At 38.8% G+C, this 17,141-nt stretch overlaps 1 protein-coding gene across 3 annotated transcripts in view; it reads left to right on the forward strand.

Moving 5' to 3' along the window:
* Window positions 1–355: 355 nt before the first annotated feature.
* The window catches only part of pde6c (phosphodiesterase 6C, cGMP-specific, cone, alpha prime), a 43,488-nt gene continuing 26,702 nt past the window's right edge, over window positions 356–17,141 (forward strand). The window contains exons 1-3 of one of the 3 annotated variants that reach the window (XM_027289419.1): window positions 356–442; window positions 16,479–16,691; window positions 16,825–16,932. In XM_027289419.1, the coding sequence (XP_027145220.1) occupies window positions 16,503–16,691; window positions 16,825–16,932 (297 nt within the window). In that variant the 5' untranslated portion in view covers window positions 356–442; window positions 16,479–16,502. Of the gene's footprint in view, window positions 443–15,231; window positions 15,649–16,478; window positions 16,692–16,824; window positions 16,933–17,141 lie in introns of those variants that run through there. The other 2 variants (XM_027289418.1, XM_027289417.1) reach the window with 2 other exon arrangements.

Here is a 17,141-nt window from a genome sequence, read left to right on the forward strand (position 1 = left end):
TACAAATGCTGGCTGGGGAGAGGCAGAAGAAATTCAGGCGGAGGCTTGGCAGAGGGGATCCCTTGCATGACAGCTGTCTGACGGGCTTGGTGGATCACCATCCACGATGGTGGTCAGGCAGGCAGGCGGATTATCCTGAGACAGAGGAAGCCTCACATGTAAGTCACTAACAGACTGGCAGGCAAAACCACCTCACCCGATGCAAAAGTAAACTAGCTTCATACAAGCGTGCAGCACAGACCAACTATGATCCGGTGAGGACTGGCAGTTTGTACAGAGCTGTGTAGGCAGGGGTGATGACTTGATGGCAGACAGGTGTGCCAATTGCTGATGATGGGCAGGTGTGGAGAGAGGAGAGCCAGGAGCCAAAGTGAGGAAGGGAGACCACACCTACACAGAGGCTGACGGGTAAGACAGGAGACATGTGGAAGGAGAGAAACAGGTAAAAGAAAAAAAAAACCTTGCATTTCCGTGGTCATGGCATGTTTTTTAGGATCTTTTCAGGAGTTTTATATGCAACTACCTCTCTTATATTAATCAATTAAAGCTTTATTATGGACACAAAGAGACAGATAAGATTAAATATTTTGTTATAGGCTAAAATGACAATGTTTCCACATACGGGATAAAAACCTGACCGAGTACAGGGTTCTTTAGTGTTACAATTAGACTAGTCTGCAGAGTCCAATTACCCAGCGGTCCCCAACCGGATACATCCGCCTGTGCCTCTTGACACATGTGAAGACGCTTGTGTCGGTCACGTGACACATGACCCCAAAAATTGACCCCACAAGTACAAAGACAAACGTCTTTGGAGAACTTATTTGGAAAAACAAAAATTACGGAGTAAGGACCACACTTGAGGTGTCATTATCTCACATTACCCTTCAATGGGACCGGCTGGTTGTAGAGAAACGAGCTAAACATTAAACTTTCAATTGAAACGTTGAAAATTGATATCCAGGTTCATTTTTTTGTATCGATTGACAATCCTTCCTCCCTGGACATTTGGAGTTCATGTTGTGTGGAGATCTAATGGCCTTCAGATACCACAGGGGATGTTATTACTGAACAGAAATCATTATAAACTATTTTCAGTTTTTAAGGAAAAGAATAAGATTCTCATGATCCATCACCGCTTCAGTTCAGTACTTATAATGGCCTTTCTCTCTTTGCCGGCTTCACCCAGGCTTTCAATACAAGACAGGAAATATTAACAAATTTGCAGAATGAAATCAAGTCCATCAATCTCAACAAATATTAGATTTTTGTACCCACAACAGAATTGCACTCAGTGGCGTTAATCTCTTTGATGATCTTTTCCATCCTGACAAGGTTCTGTATCGACAAAATGGGATTTAAAATTGATGCAGAAGCAGTGGAAAAGTCACGCTGATGAAGAATATGCCATCGGTGCCGTGAGGTAGAAGTAGACCCTGCCAGAAGGAGTGTTAATGATGAAAATGGCTCGCCTAGCTCGGGATTTAATTCTGCTTTTTACTGGATCAAAGATAACACTGGCACATTGTGTTGTAAGGCACAATTTAACAGCATGTTCTTTCAGAGAATGTAAAACTCTAAAGTGCTCCTCTGCCAAATAACGACTCGTTAACCAGTCTGTTCAGCGTTTCAGCGTTTCGTTCTTTCTGCAAAATGTGTCAGGCATTTTTCATGAAAGGGATTTCGTGTTGTGTGGAATATAATTAGACATTTAACCCACAGGAGACCTTAAAAGTCATATCATAACCTGATTAGAGGAGCCCAGAAAGAGGATTGTGCTGTTAAAAGTGGAGAGAAATGTAGCAAAACGGTAGCGATTTACCAAGAAATTACTACTTTGGTGCTGTGGTGGTGCTGCTCTCCATGTCATATTTTTACTTATTATCGACAATTGGGTATGTTATCAATGAAATCTCACCAAATGTTTGAGACTGAGCTGGTGGAAAATATTTGATTTGGGAAGTGAAAACGTGATCTTAAGATTAATGTCAGCGTGTAGAGACAGTGAAGTTTTCCTTACATGCAAACAGTATGTCCATGTGCTAGAGACTATTCAGCGATGAATAAACTAGATACCAGTGCTTAAACTATTAGTTGATTGATTAATGAGCCAATTAACACAAGATTAATTGACTGCACACCTTTTGAGTAATTGAGCAAAAAAGGTCAACCATTTGTGGATCCCAGCCTTTGAAATGAGAGAATTTGCTGCTTTTCTCTATTTTATACCCCTGCGCAATAAATTGAATATCTTTGGGTTTGAGTATTTTGGTCGAGCAAAATAAAATTGAAGACCTTGGGCTTGTAATAGGAATTCTTTACTCTTTTCTGGCTTTTCTGAAGTTGCAGCCCCGGTTGGAAGAAGAGTGATAACACAGGGCCATTGTGCTTTAATACACAAAACACAAGTGCTTAACTTTTTCGGCTTGGTTATCTTTATAACTCTACAATATATTTGTTATATGCAACATCAGACTTTGTCAGTATTTTCCTGACAAAGCAATGTAGTGTATTTATTTTAATTTTGTCAAAAGTGATTTTTTTTTTATCCCAAAATTTGAATATAAAACTGCCCAAATTCTAGTCTTGTCTGGTAATCCGTGCCTCTTTTGGCAATAGCTGTTGACTGATAGTGGCAGGTGCCCGGGCCAGCTGCTGACAGATTGCTATGGAAATGTGATGAATGACTCTAAGTGATTCAAACAGTGTGGATCCAGACCACATAATGTGGCTGCAAAAGTTACACATGTTAGAAGTTCGTACAAAAGTTCCTAACAATTCCGAATAACATCGAAGAATATGTAACAATTTAGTTGTGTTGTTCAGGGGTAACTGTTAATTAAAGCTAATAATGAGATTTCTTCATCCTGTGCAATTGACACTTGTTGAAACTACATTTTCTAACATTTTTAGGACTTGTTCTTTGTGAAAGAAAGAAACTGACACCGAGAGACCATATTTCCCAAAGCGACTAAATTTAATAGATGAGTTTAAATTCATACCCACTCCTCTGCCTCCTAAAAATTAAACGTCCAGAGTAATAACAAGCGATTTTAGCTTTCAGCCAAGAACACCTGAACAATACAATGGACAATCAAAATTCAAAGAATAATTTTCCCTCCCAGAGCATGTGCTTCTTTTTTTACGCTTAAAGCTTAAATAACACGTGCCAAGGCAACACCTAATTATTCTCTTTTGTGCCATTTTCGGTTACCTAACTGCTTTTAGATTCACATTTATTTCTACCACACACGTTCATGTAACCGTTTGGGTAAGACAACTAAATGAAGTTGACAGCGAGGTTGCGCAACCATAAATATTTAATCCGAGTGCCATGAGTTTTTTGGGGGGGGGTTCAAAGTGTGTCAGCACAGATGACTTTGCTAATGTTTTAAACATGCCCTGTGCTCTGAGAAGACTACCTCAGTCACCGAAGAGTGGGGGGGAGGAACAGAGAAAGAAAGATGAGTAAAATATATTTTTGTTATTCCTTTCATGTCTAATCAGTGTGGCTGTCTGTCTGCACTGATGCACTTTACACTAGCTGCAGGACTGACAAGATAGCGTGTGTTAATACTTGCCATGTGCTAGTTTTACAAATGCAACATTAAGCAGCTACCCTCACAGTTCATCCGAGCTGCTTCAGTAAGTGAGAAATATTTTGCAGCTTTGGCGCATGTATATTACACAACCTATGTTTGATTCAGTATTTAGAAAACCCAGCACATATTCATGTTGATGTAGTCAAGGGGGCTCTGCATCTGTGCGTTCCTGGCAGCTGCCCAATTAGCAATTGTAAGTCAACACACACACACACACACCACATCAAATCAAACTTACAATTCAAGGATACAAAGATTTACTCCCATCACAAATTCAGCTGGCCTGGTGAAAGATAGGCAGAAATGAACTTATAACTACATACTGATTTCCATAATGGTGTGTCAGTGAGATAGCAGGGAATTCAGTGCCAGCCCCTCAGGTTCATATCAAACGTGGTAAACATTACAGTGTCTGCAGAGAGGCTGCAATTAATCCATGCAACCAGTCAACAAAACACCTCAGTATCACTTTTAAGTGAGGTATTAGATAATAAAGCAGGTAAGTTGTGTGTAAAAAGGATAGTTTAGGTGGTACTTACTTAAAGTAGTTGTCTGCTTCGGCACTAACTGTAGAACTTCCAGCTGTGCTGTGTACTTTGTACATAGGGATCACTGACAGTATAAGGAATGGATGTCGTAACCGTGATGTCGCTCACAGGTTTCTAAAAAGCCGTTTTGAAGCTCAGAGTGTGGTGGCTTTTGGGGCGCTGCCATGTTGTTGTTGCCATGTCCTGCCTCTTTCAGCTAATCTAAAGACCGGCAAAGGACGCGGTTCATCTGTAGACTTGTGGCAGACCGAATTACACCTGGGTGCTCAAACAAGCCGGTCAATCTATGGTGGCCATGCTGTTAATTATGCATTACTTTAAATATAATCTGAATGGGTGAGTTTAAAAAGAAATTCAGCTTCAGTACAGTTGTCATGAACAGAGGAATTAGCTATATAGACCACAACTGTTTCTGCTGTGTAATATGGGGGCTTATGGAGACAGATTTGTTCGGTAGCCAGTCTCAAGTGTTCATTTGAGGAACTGCAGTTTCTGGCACTTCTGCACTGACTTCACTTCAAAGACAAAAGACAAACAAACACATATACATATGGAAAATACATTCATCTGTAGGGCGAAATAGATTAGTATGAGGTTGTAAAAGGTGTACAAGAAAAACATGATGGTTGTTTTTTTGTCCTGATGATGATCCTTCTTTGTTCTTCCATTTAATGAGGTGCTTTTGAGTACAATTCAGCCTCGGAGAGCATCAAAATTGCAATGGCCTCATTTGCATGTCAGGTGTTGGTAATTGGGCACCATGTTGCATGTACATAGTGGGTTTGTGACTTTGTCTGTACCCGCAAACCTAGGAGTTCAGTTTTGTCTGTCATTAGGATTATGGCAAAATTGGATGACCAACCATTTTTACTGCACTGTTCAGAGTTAAGGAGACGCGGCAGACATCACAGTCTGCTGTAGATGATTTTCATTCCTCACACTAATGATGTCGGCTGCTTAAGCTCTCTCCTGACTATGGCAAGAACCATGCAATAATCTTTCATCCTCTTAAGAGACAAAAAAAGTTCCGATGATAGATCAGCATTCATATGATGTGAGATTACCCAACAACAACTTTGCTGCAGGGAAAAAGTGAAAAGATTTTCAGGCAAGGAAAATGGAAATGAAGGAAGGTTCATTAGTTTGTCTTTCATGTGATGTAAGTTCACTCACCTCGGACAGAAAGAAAAAAAAGGGTGTCGGAAAACCTTACCGCTGTAATGTTTTTCTCCAAATTATTTTTAAAAAATTTTCTTTTTTGTCTTTTGTCACATTTCAAGTTATTTAACTCCAATTTGTGTCAGTGCAGAATGTGATTGTCTGTGCGAGGTTTCAACAGTAAGAGCTCTTTTCTCAGTACTAAGGGCCGGCCAATTGTGCCAATGTAAACTCTTTTCTGACGGCTGACAGAACTGTTGCTCATAGATGCCATTTTTTCTTTATATTTGCTGCTTATTAGACATTCTGCAGAGCTGTTAAGGAGCAGTACAAACCACAGGGTCATGTCTTTACATCTTACTTTTCACATAACAACACAGGTACTTTAACATCCCAGGTGCCATAAGTCAGTGTTTGGGTTTTTTGCCTGCAGTACTCCAACATAATTCAGAATTGATTTTTGAAGTCTGTGTAAAGGCAATTCTGAGATTTCTTTCAAAATACATTAAATATGATGGAAATTAGCTGCTGAAAACATGTGAAAAGACTTTGAACAATATGTTACTGAAATGTGGAGTTAGAGGTTAAAACACATTATCACCAGTTTTCAGGATTTTTGGGGGCGGTCCTTAAAGGGTGGCTCGATGACACGCTAAGGCCACCCTGAGCAGAGAGATAGAGATTAATTCATCTGGCTCAGAGTGTTTCAAAGTTAGCCATGTCATTTTCTGAACTCATCTGACACGATTCAATCACTTCAAAATGGCTGCTTGAATACTCTCACTAGTGGGCGTGGCTTCAGCACATTCAGCGGACACTCCCTCGCAGTCCTGGAGCTGAGAATACTGCCCATTTTTACCCAATTTTGACACCTAATTTCATAAACTTGGTGATATTTGTAATTATTTAAATTTGGCCGGGTGGCTAATAACACTTTCTTCTTTGGTCTGACCAACTCAGAACACATATTTAATCTTACTTTACACTGACTTTAAACTGTAACACTATTAATTATGTCAAGTGGCTATAATAATTTGTTGGGGTTGTTTTTCAGTGTTTAGGTTTCTCTCATTACTTGTTTTAGCACTATATTACTTTCAGTTGGCTAAATACCATTTTATATTTCAGTTGAACATCCTGTTGCTAGTAGCAACCTGTACTAACACCAATGTATAGCAGTTAGAGTTATGACTTACTACACGGCCTTGTTGAACACTTGAGTCTGATTCTTGCAGTGTGCTACAATGTATTATTTCTGCTATGAATAACAGACCATTACTATGGAAACAGTTCTCATCTTAGACTCTGGAGGACCGCAGTGGATGCAATAAAATCATTCAGTCATCAATATTTTGTGGCAAATTATTGGTTTTGTTTAGTGAGTCACTGTGTAAAAAGGGGAATTATGTACAGCAAGTCTAAAGGCCCCTTCTACAGCCAGTGTTTGGTTTGTAGAAACATGGCAGACTCTGTAAGAGGACCACTCTTTGTCTGTAGATATAAAACATTTACTCTAATTTGATAAAAACACAATTCTTGTTTTCTCAGTACATTAATGAAAACGTACATATGAATATTATTCTATTTCTGCCAATAGATCTTGCTAAAAGTTACTCACTGAGTTATAAACACATTAATGTTTACTTTTACTCTTGAAATCTCAGTTTTATGATTTGAATTATTGAATGTAAACATAGTGAGGGCAAAGGAAGATACCAAAAGCTATTTAAATGAACAATAACTTCTTAAAGTCGATGTGTTTGTGTTAACTGTCTGTGTTGTGGGTTTGATCAAATCTCATAAATGCAGCCGACCCTGAAACCTCTCTGAGTGCATTTTGAATTGAATGCCAGTAATTCAAAATATATTACCACATACTGCCAGATCAATGCATACATTCACTAATGAATAGCTGGAGAGAGTTTCAAGGCTGTTCAAGATGATTTTCATGCTGTATGGAATTAAATAAAAACCAATGGTTACCTCGTCGATAGGAAAGACATAAAACTTCACTGACTCACTTTTCACTGGGAAAGAAAAGACACTACAGCTGAATAGGGTACATCAAAGATCATTATAAATCTTCCCCACGGTTATTTTTTCTATTACGAGTTTTCTGAAATTTTATATGCATTTTATGTTTAAATGTACCAATCAGGCATGTTTTTCAAGTTATCTTTTGGTGAATTTAGGAGAAATCAACAGATTCCAAAAAAAAAGTCAAAGTATAGATTTAGCCCAGAGGACACAAAATCTATGATTTCCAAATCCAGTTTGAAATGGACTCTCTTATGTGTCGATATTTCTATGGATCTTATGAATCTTTTAATAACATCATGAATTGTAGATGGTGAAAATCCATCAATTTCTTGCAATTGTGTGCTAAGAAATCTTCTTAGACTGCTGGATTATTTGCAGCGTTTCACAGAGTATTGAACTCCATGCTTGCTTGTGAACGACTGAGCCTTTGAATTGTGTATGTGATTTGGTTTAGTTCAAGAAGTGAACCCGAATGAAGACCGTACGCTAGGTTGAGTGAACAAAGGGTTACTTTAATTACTTTAAAGATGGCTGAGGAGTCGAGGCAAAACACTAAATCCAACAATCCAATATAAATCCAAACAGAAGTTCAACAATAAAAAAATACAGAACTGGGATGCACTATGGGCAGTAAGAACATGGGGAGAAGCACAAAGACTCAACAATGAAGAATTGGGGAACTGACACAGACGACCTGACAAGGGAAAGAAAGAAAACTAATAACCTAAACACAGACAAAGCAGGAAGACACACTAGGAAAAACTCAGGAACCAAAAATCACAAGAAGATTCCCTCAGTCATGATTCTATTAGCTGTTATCAATTAACCTGTTTACCTGTAGAACTTTCCAAACAGGTGATTTTTGAGCATCCAACAACTCTTCCAATCTTTTTGTTGCAACAATAAGATTCAGAATGAGTGTATATGTACAAAAAAACAATACAATTCATCAGTTTAAACATTACATATCTTGTCTTTGTACTGTAATCAGTTGAATATAAACTGAAGGTCTGTCTTTATTTTACATTTTACACAACACTTTTTTTGAAAATTGTGCTTGTATAATTCTGTGCAGTGTTTTTAATTAGTTCCATCAGTGATATCTTGAACACTGATTACTCAGACTCGGATTTGTACTTGAATATTTGACTTGACTCGTCCCTGATGCAACAGCAGGGTGCACGCCGCATTAAAACACACGCACGGTGACACAATACAACTTACTTTAATTCACTTTCCTGCTGACAACAGTGCAATAAACTCTCAAAGAGTGTGCGTTTGGTTTTTTTCCTGCGGTAGAAAGCAAAGCAGTTCATTAGGCTTATCTCTGTTAAATTTGCCCACCATGGAGCAGCATAGGGAAATCAAGCCTGGAATCCGTCTGAGTTGGGCTTGGCAGGATTTGGTTGTTCATTAATTACATTTTGTAATGAGTATATCTGTTGAACATGATTATTACACTGGTGGGATAATTGCTGTTTATTTTACAGCAAAACAAAAATATCCATCCCAGTCCTTTCCTAATGTCATCGGGTGAAACATTTAATCAAGCTTTCAACACTTGGAAAATAACTTTTTTCTTTCTCCTTGAAACACAGAGGCCCAGGGAATATCTATTAGACCGTTAATAGATTGCATACTCACGGTCTGAGTCACATCTCAATCTTTTGCAGCTTTCTTTCTCTCACTCTGCTCTTTTCCACTCTGGCTCCTTGGTGTGTACACTGAGGTCATGCATGACTGTGGCTGATTTTGTGGAGGGTGAAGAGCAATGATTTAATCATCAGACCAAGAAGGTTTAAAATAAGACTGGAGAGTTCACAAGGTCACGCGCAAAATGTGTGGAGTGTGGACACAAATGTATCTTGGAAAAAGGATTAATAAATGTCATACAGGCATTCACAGGGTCTCTGCATGTTCTCCCTGTGTCTGCGTGGGCTCTCTCTCCGGGTACTCTGGCTTCCTCCCACAGTCCAGGTTTATAGGTTAATTGGTGAGTTTAAAATTGGCCCGTAGGTGTGAAAGTGAGAATGAACGGTTGTTTGTCTCTATGAGTCCTGTGATGAACTGGCGACTTGTCCAGGGTGTACTCTGTCTCTCGCCCCAAAGTCAGCTGGGATAGGCTTAAGGACGAGCGGTTACAGAGAATGGATGGATGGATATTTAAAGCGCCGATATAAATGATGTGTATTCATTTCAGCCGGTGGAAAAAAAAAAGTGCATAATATCTAGCATAGTGTTAGAACTTGTGTGTGTGATCCAAGCTGCAATGTTTATTCACTCAGTGAGCATTTCTGTTATGAGCTGGATGGAGATGGAAGAGAGTGACGGAGAGAAGCGAAACAAAAAAGGGACAGAGTGTGAGATGATGAAGGGACGAGAGACAAGGGAGGGAAAGTTGGAGACGCGACATGAACACGGACTATACTTCTACTAGGGCTCTTTTATAATGCTTTGTTTAATTATTATTCATTGGAGATTTAATTATTTTGCATTGCATTTATAGTCGATCTTGTGTTTAATAGCCCTGAAGATGTGCTGTACCTAAGTAATAGGATAATGAATGCATTAATTGATGTAAATGAGTAGCAATGACCTGATTTGCTCAATTAATTTGTGCCTTTGTTTACTGCTAGTGCTCTGATTTTTTTTGGTAATATTTTCTTTTTCGCATATAGAAAACATTATTTGCCACACTAATTAAGTGTGTAAATGTGCACCCAAGATCAGATGTTCCATGAGCCAAGTTTGTTTGTTTCGTTTTTTTTACTTAGTAACATTATTTTTGTTATTAGTAGCAAGAATAATACCGGCACCTTGTGAAATGTAAAAATGAATATATAAAAATATTGTAGTCTAAAGATTTTGTCTTCTTTTTTCACAGTTTAAGAGTCAAACAGTTTTAATGGCATTATAGCAATAAGATCGAGAACTGTGTTAAACAAACAGGCAGTATTGAATGTATCAAAATCAGTATTGTTTGCATATCTGCTTGAGTGTGTATGGTTGGCTTCATGTCTTTTTCAGTGCGCAGCTGACCAGATGTTGAGACGTCATGCTGTATAGTTTATGCACTCTTTAATTTCACATTTAGATTTTAATGGAACTCATAGAAAGAAGCTGTTTAATAAGATAAGCTTGCAGAACTCTCCATGCACTATTGTCTCCTTTCTATCCTCTAGCCTGCCTGATCAAGCTATGAAACAAACACATATTTTAAATAATTAATATACAAAGAAAGATGTTGGGATGTTGGGTCATGCAGATAGAAATGTGCAGCTGCAAAACTTAACATGCCCTTTCATTTTCAGTGAGAAGTCCAGTCCACTGATCTGTGGGTGGATTTCAGCGGCAAAATGAACTTGAAACAGTCAATAGAGTCAGTGAAGTCTTTATTTCCAGAACGTCAGGCCGGTGTCTGCCATCTCATTCTTTCACTCGTTAAAGCGTGAAAAAACACAGTTTAGTTTTTTGCTCAGTGGGCTGTTGCGCTGTCTGTGTGTATCTCCGGTGAACAGCTGATGTGACACTTCAAAGCGTATGTAAACATCTGGAAACTTGTATGAATCGTGATGTAATATTAATGGATTATGAATCTTGCTTTGTTGGCTGCTGCTGGTGACTGCGGTGCACCTGAACATGAAATCTCTGTTTTGCATTTACAAAGTGAAGTCTGTTTTCTCTTACTTGATCTTTTTTTAGGGTCACAGGGGACATCAGCCTATCTCAACATACTATCAGGGCATCCTGTCTAGACTAATACATTAATACCATGAACTATTTAGAATCCCACTTGGCCTGTATGTGTTTTGAATGCAAGAGGAAAATATAGGAATATAGGAGAGCATGCAAATCACCAGTGTTTGCCAACTGTAGCCCAATGTCATTAAAGTTTCATCTGATCTAATCTGATCTAATCTAGGTTTATACATTATGGCTCTCTGCGGAGCACAAAATCTCTTGCACTGATAGATGTGTGTGCTTTGCCGGTACAGTGCAGTGCTAATGTAAGCCATGACAGAAGCACGCCTCTCACAGGTCAGCGACCCAGCCCCAGGCGATGGGAGCACAGCCCGTCGGTGACGCAGGTCAGCATGAGGTCTCCTGCTAAGTGGCAGAGCCGCTTTTGCACTGCTGATGATGCCGACGTGGCTCAACAGGAGACTGATCCATGAGCCGAGCTCCTCCCTGGCCCTGGTGACAAAACTCCCCGGGTGCTAGGCCTGAGTCTGGCGGCTCTGCTAGACAACAGAGACATTTTTAACTCCATACTATCCAGATAAATTATCGTCCTATAGGTTTCATACCCAATTTCAGTTGGTGACATGTTACTTGTCGGGCTGTTGTCTCCCTGCAGTCTTTAATTAGCTGACCGGACAACCCTGGTGGGAGAGAGATTTCCAGCTTTAGCATGTAAGAGCTGGCTCTGGAGCTTTGGTGCTCCATATTGAGGAACACTCTTCATGTCTCCATTTCTCCAGGGAGCAAAGTTAGAAGATGGCTAGCTTTGCAAAGAACAAAATGCATCAAAATGCAGGTCATTACTGGCTCAGCCATGAGAAGGCCTCATACTGATCCATGTTCAGTTGTTGTTCCTCGCCTGGCAGCCAACCAGACTGATGAAAATCAAATAATATAATATGAATTTACTCATTTTTGACTTCCAAATGGAAAACAAATGGAGTGAAACCACTAAAAACAATGAGACAGTGTTCACCTTTAGGAATAGTTAGCTAGTGGAGGTTTACAGCTGTTATTATGGAGCATACTGAAAGATTGAACGACCATAAAATCAAAAGTAACAGCTACAAAGAAGCTTGTTTTACAGACTCTGTAACTGTAGATTTAGTCATTCAATTAAACAAATTATACTGGCCAGACAGTATTCACAGTAAATTCCACACACACTAGACTATCAAAGGGCACATCAGTATGGATGTAGATGGTTTATTGCATGTTGTGGATGAAGGTGAACCAAGATGATGTAGTGTAGGAGCAATGAGGGATGAGGCAAAGCGAGTGATGGATGAAGGCTTGAAGGGTAGGTGGATGGAGGGTAAGGGATGAGGGGAGATATCAGGGTCATAGATGGATGGAGGACAGTGGGAAGAGGTAACCAGGAGGGAGTTTGAGACTCTGAATGGCTGCTCTACAGGATTAGAGCCCCAGAGGTTCTTGTATTTGAATGGAAGAGAGGGAAGAGAAAAGGTAGAGAGGTAGAGGATGAACGGATGTGAAAACTGAGTCAAAGAGGGAGTGAAAATATGGCGTGGTATTTGTCCCTGTTATAAAACTTCATAGTTGAAACTTCACTGCATAGTCTCCCATTTATCGCAATTTATTTTATGAAATACAAAAAGTATGGTCAAATTCAAAGGGTACTTTAGCAACTTAAGCTAGTTTTAACTTTTGATATGAAATGCAGTTCTGAATATAATAATGTTTCAGCATTCACAGTCAACCACTATAGTATTTACACAAGGACACTGACAAGAAAACTCTATTGACCACAAGAATTTTTCATCTGAGACGTATTAAATATGGTCTGCCTCTTTGCCACTTTGACAGATTGAAAAGAATTTGTTCCTCCGCCGAAGCTTTGAGGCAAGGTCAGAATATCTTAAAAACAACAAGGGGTTACTTTGGTACAACGGTTTGATTGTGTTTACAACAAAGCCTTCGGAGAGGTCTAGAGAATATCTAATGCAGCCAGTTAAGTCAAAGAATTTACTCGTAGTTTTCAACCTTTGTCAGATCTAAACAACTCCATACCAGTGAGACGCTGCCATATTTTGGCCTGTAATGGAAGAAAGGAGGATGTTTCTCTAAAAACCCATTCTGTACATACAAACAAAACCTTGAAGTTCTTGTTTAGATTTATTACATTTCCACTGATTCTGCAAGGTTTCAGCTGAAGTAGTATTAGGACTGGCATTTGGTTGGAAATAGAGCTTGACCCATATGCGATTTTTAAAAAAAGCAATACTGGTTTTACAGGGGAAAAAATGACAAGTTACAAATGTGGTGACTCATATGGCATATTTTTGAGCTGTAAGAACAATAGACCTAGATATTCAATTAAATATTCTTTGGCATGTTAAATAATAGACCAATTCTAGTTGACATTACTGAGACACATCTTCTCTCTTACTCATTAGAAATCACAGTTCACTCTTCTGGATAAACTTTGCAATGACACCAGTATATTACTGTAAGCATTCTGCAACATTGTTTTTTGGCACATACATTGGCCAATTTATCGGTCAGACTCTAAAATGCACTAAAGAAAACCAACTCTATCTGCAGAACTGCAAAACTTTTTCCAGACTGAAAGTAAATTCCCAAAGCTGAGTTAGCAATATTTGTCTACTGAGCATTTTTTGGGATAAATTCATCATGTTTGTCAGCTTCATAAACTGACTTTTGGTTGTGATTAGTGGGCATACATACAGCAATAGGCACTGTATATGGAATTAGAGACAGATAGGAGCTAGTATTGATTTCTTGGCTTCCACTCTGTTATTACATGAAATGCACAGACATATTAGAGGATATGAGAGGATGAGATATCCTACCACTAGTAACAAGTACAGCAGCAGACAACATGTAATTACTATGCTTGACAAAAGCATGAGGACAAGGTTGTGTCCTGAGGTGCTTCTGTATTTTTCAGATTCCTTTAGTAGGAGTGGAGAGTCATTGGTTTCTGAATTGTAAGAAATAATGCCAGAACCGAACTCCAATTGAGTGTTGAAATGTTTGCTTTATCCTACCACTATCTTTACTTGAGTCTCAGTGCTCTTTCCTCTACACCTCTGTCTCTTTACCTCTGTGTTTATAGGCCTCAGACAACCTGTGATTTATGGCGGCTACATACAGTGTCTCAAACGTATTGCTACACCTACTGGAACTTTATTAAAACACGAGGCACAGCTAAGAAATAAAAAGTCAGTCACTTACAAAGTGTAATGCTTTGACCCAGAAACCATGCTTGACGCACACGCAATGAACATAAACGTAATGTTAATATACATTTCGGTTACAGACATATTGTAAATGGGTCCAAAGTAGCCAATTTCCTGTTGGAGTCCTTGCAATAAAACCTCAGCAACCATCTCTTATGATGTCTCTTGATAATAGGCGGCTATTATCAAATACCACACAGGAAATACACTTGCATTAAGCACTTTCCTGGCAGCGCAATTTCCACAAAATGGTGATATGCCTGTAAACGTTGACAGGGTAGGAAAGACTAGGTAACTGTTATGTCCTTACCCTGTTTGTTGCCAAGATACTATTGATGTGTCGATCGTAAACGAGCCGGTTCAAAGAGCCGGCTCCTGTTGTAAGCCAGATACTGTTAGACTGTTGTTTCTGTTTATGATACTGTTAAGACTGTTGTTTCTGTTTATATTGTTTATTCTGTTCATACTGCCATATTTATACTATTTATATATTCCAGACTTGCCACTGTCTTTTATTTTATTTTATTTTCTTGGATGTCTTTCAGCTGTATATATTTTTATATATTTTTTCTACATCTTTTACTTATATTTTATATTTCATTTTTATTGCTCTTTGCACCGGGGTACAAGGGAAATGTCCTGTACATATAGCAGCACTGACAATAAAGTTGACTTGACTTGACTTAAGTGCTGTAAATGCAATGAAAACAATTGGCTACAGCAATTTATTGATATTAGATTAAATTAATTTTTTTTTTTTACATACAAAGGTTGTATTGAATATTTTAAGTGATCTGGATCCCTAAAAATAACCGAACTTCCCATCACTACCCGGTACACGACAAACCAGTTTGGGTGGGCAATGCAGCTCTGTGTGGGTTCGCTCCATCTAGTGCAGCAGACAGCCCGGTGTGACAGCTCAAACAGCCGCTGAAGCCGCGGAAAACAGCAACATCCTAACTAATTTGATTAAAAACGCTATAGTGCGTGAATAAAAACGTATATAATGACAGTATTCTGAGTTACCTCGACGGAGAAGTTTGAAAATCGCTATATTTGACTATACCGCACCGCCTAACATGTCGTTACTTTCGAGACACGCGGGTTTACGTAAACACACGCACCCCTTGCCTGCACGTTGCGGACATGACGTCAGCGCGCTGTAATTCAAACTTCGGGAAGCGAAACGTTTCTGCTGCCACAAACTGACAAGAGACTTTCAACGGAAGTGTGCAGCTTGTTTTTAATCTGTAAGTGTTCAATATTTTATCTATTGTATCTTTGTCTGCCGGAAAAATCTTTATTTTGCTAGTTTCGACATAAAGAGGCCTTCAGGTGAGACGACGTAACGTTAGTTTATTAAAAAAACTATCAACGTACGTGAATATAACGTTCACGGACCGTCAGTTTCATTACTGACTTCTCTGTTTAATTGGTGATTATTTTATTTTTACATTGAATTACGGCTAAAAATGATGTGAAATATTTCATATACAAGGCGATTCTCGGTGTGTGTCCGTCATATCTCGGTTATGTCCTATTTTAACCTGTTTTTAATGTTGTATTCTTGTAATTTGATATACCTTTATGGTTCTTTTTGTTTGTTTCTGTTATTTGCTGTCTACTCTAATTTACTCTAAGGCACCTATGAAATAATCTTTATTATTATTATTATTATTATTATTATTATTATTATTATTATTTTATTTCTAGGAAGTGTGATGGACAATATTAGCAGCGTTTAAGGTACTTTTATATTTTATTTGTACTAAAACTATAAATAAATAAATAAATCCATATTGAAAGACCTAGAGAATGAATCATCGAGGTGTTGTTGTTGTTTTAGCTGCTGTCTGTCTTGGCTATTTTTAAACTCAATGGGGCCTTTTCTGGTTAAATAAAGGTTTAATAAAATAATAATGAATAAATAAATGTGCGTGTTGATAAATGTAAACGTGTTAAGTTCATGGAAAGTGTGAACGTGTCATTCAGGGTGTCTGTTTTTCCATCAGCTAAGCCTGATAACATGTAAAGTCTGTTTTTAATATTCAGTAGCATGTCAGCTTGTTTTGCGTTTTATTTTTTATACTGTAAGTTTGATCATTTATTGGCTGAATGGTTTCAGTCAGATTAAAACTTAAACATCTGCTGATTTTTCCCCACAGAAGTTCAACTTCGACAAATCAGCCATGACATCTAAAGGTGCCAAAGAGACCATCGTCACCAGGTTGGGTTTCAAATCCAGCAGCTCTGCGTCCAAAGCCGAGGCGGAGCTGGAGAAAGTCAGGAGGGAGAACGCTCACCTCAGAAGAAGGATCGATGAGCTGGCCAAACGACACATCAAACCACCCGATTCAGACAAAAGCAAGCTGCTGGAGGTAAATGTGGCGTTTTATCTGTCTGTGGCATTCAGGAAATTCAGGGTTAAGTTGAGAATCTCATGCTTTTCTAACTGTGTTTTCCTGTTTTTTAATGTGCATACTCTGTCTTGTGTTTTGTTTTTTTCCTCAGAGGATTCTTTCCCTCGAGACGTTGCGGGAGAGAAACAATCAGCAGCTGCTTGTTAAAGAGCAGGAACTGGAAACCCTGAGACAGCAGCTGACAGCTAGAGGAGGAGAGGTATGTACACATGGCACATCTCTACAGACAGATACGCTTTGAACACATTCGCAGTTGACCAGTATGGATGTATCCATCTTCTTCAAGTCCTAGTAGTCCTCTGCAAACACGGATACACAAAAACACAGAGATCTGGACACCCTGAGGCTGCAGGTTTCTGTCCAGGTTTAAGGAGATTTACCTACAGCTGTATCTTTTGCGTGCACTCC

This window comes from Larimichthys crocea, chromosome XVI (assembly GCF_000972845.2).
Source record: "Larimichthys crocea isolate SSNF chromosome XVI, L_crocea_2.0, whole genome shotgun sequence".
NCBI classification, from domain to species: Eukaryota; Metazoa; Chordata; class Actinopteri; family Sciaenidae; genus Larimichthys; species Larimichthys crocea.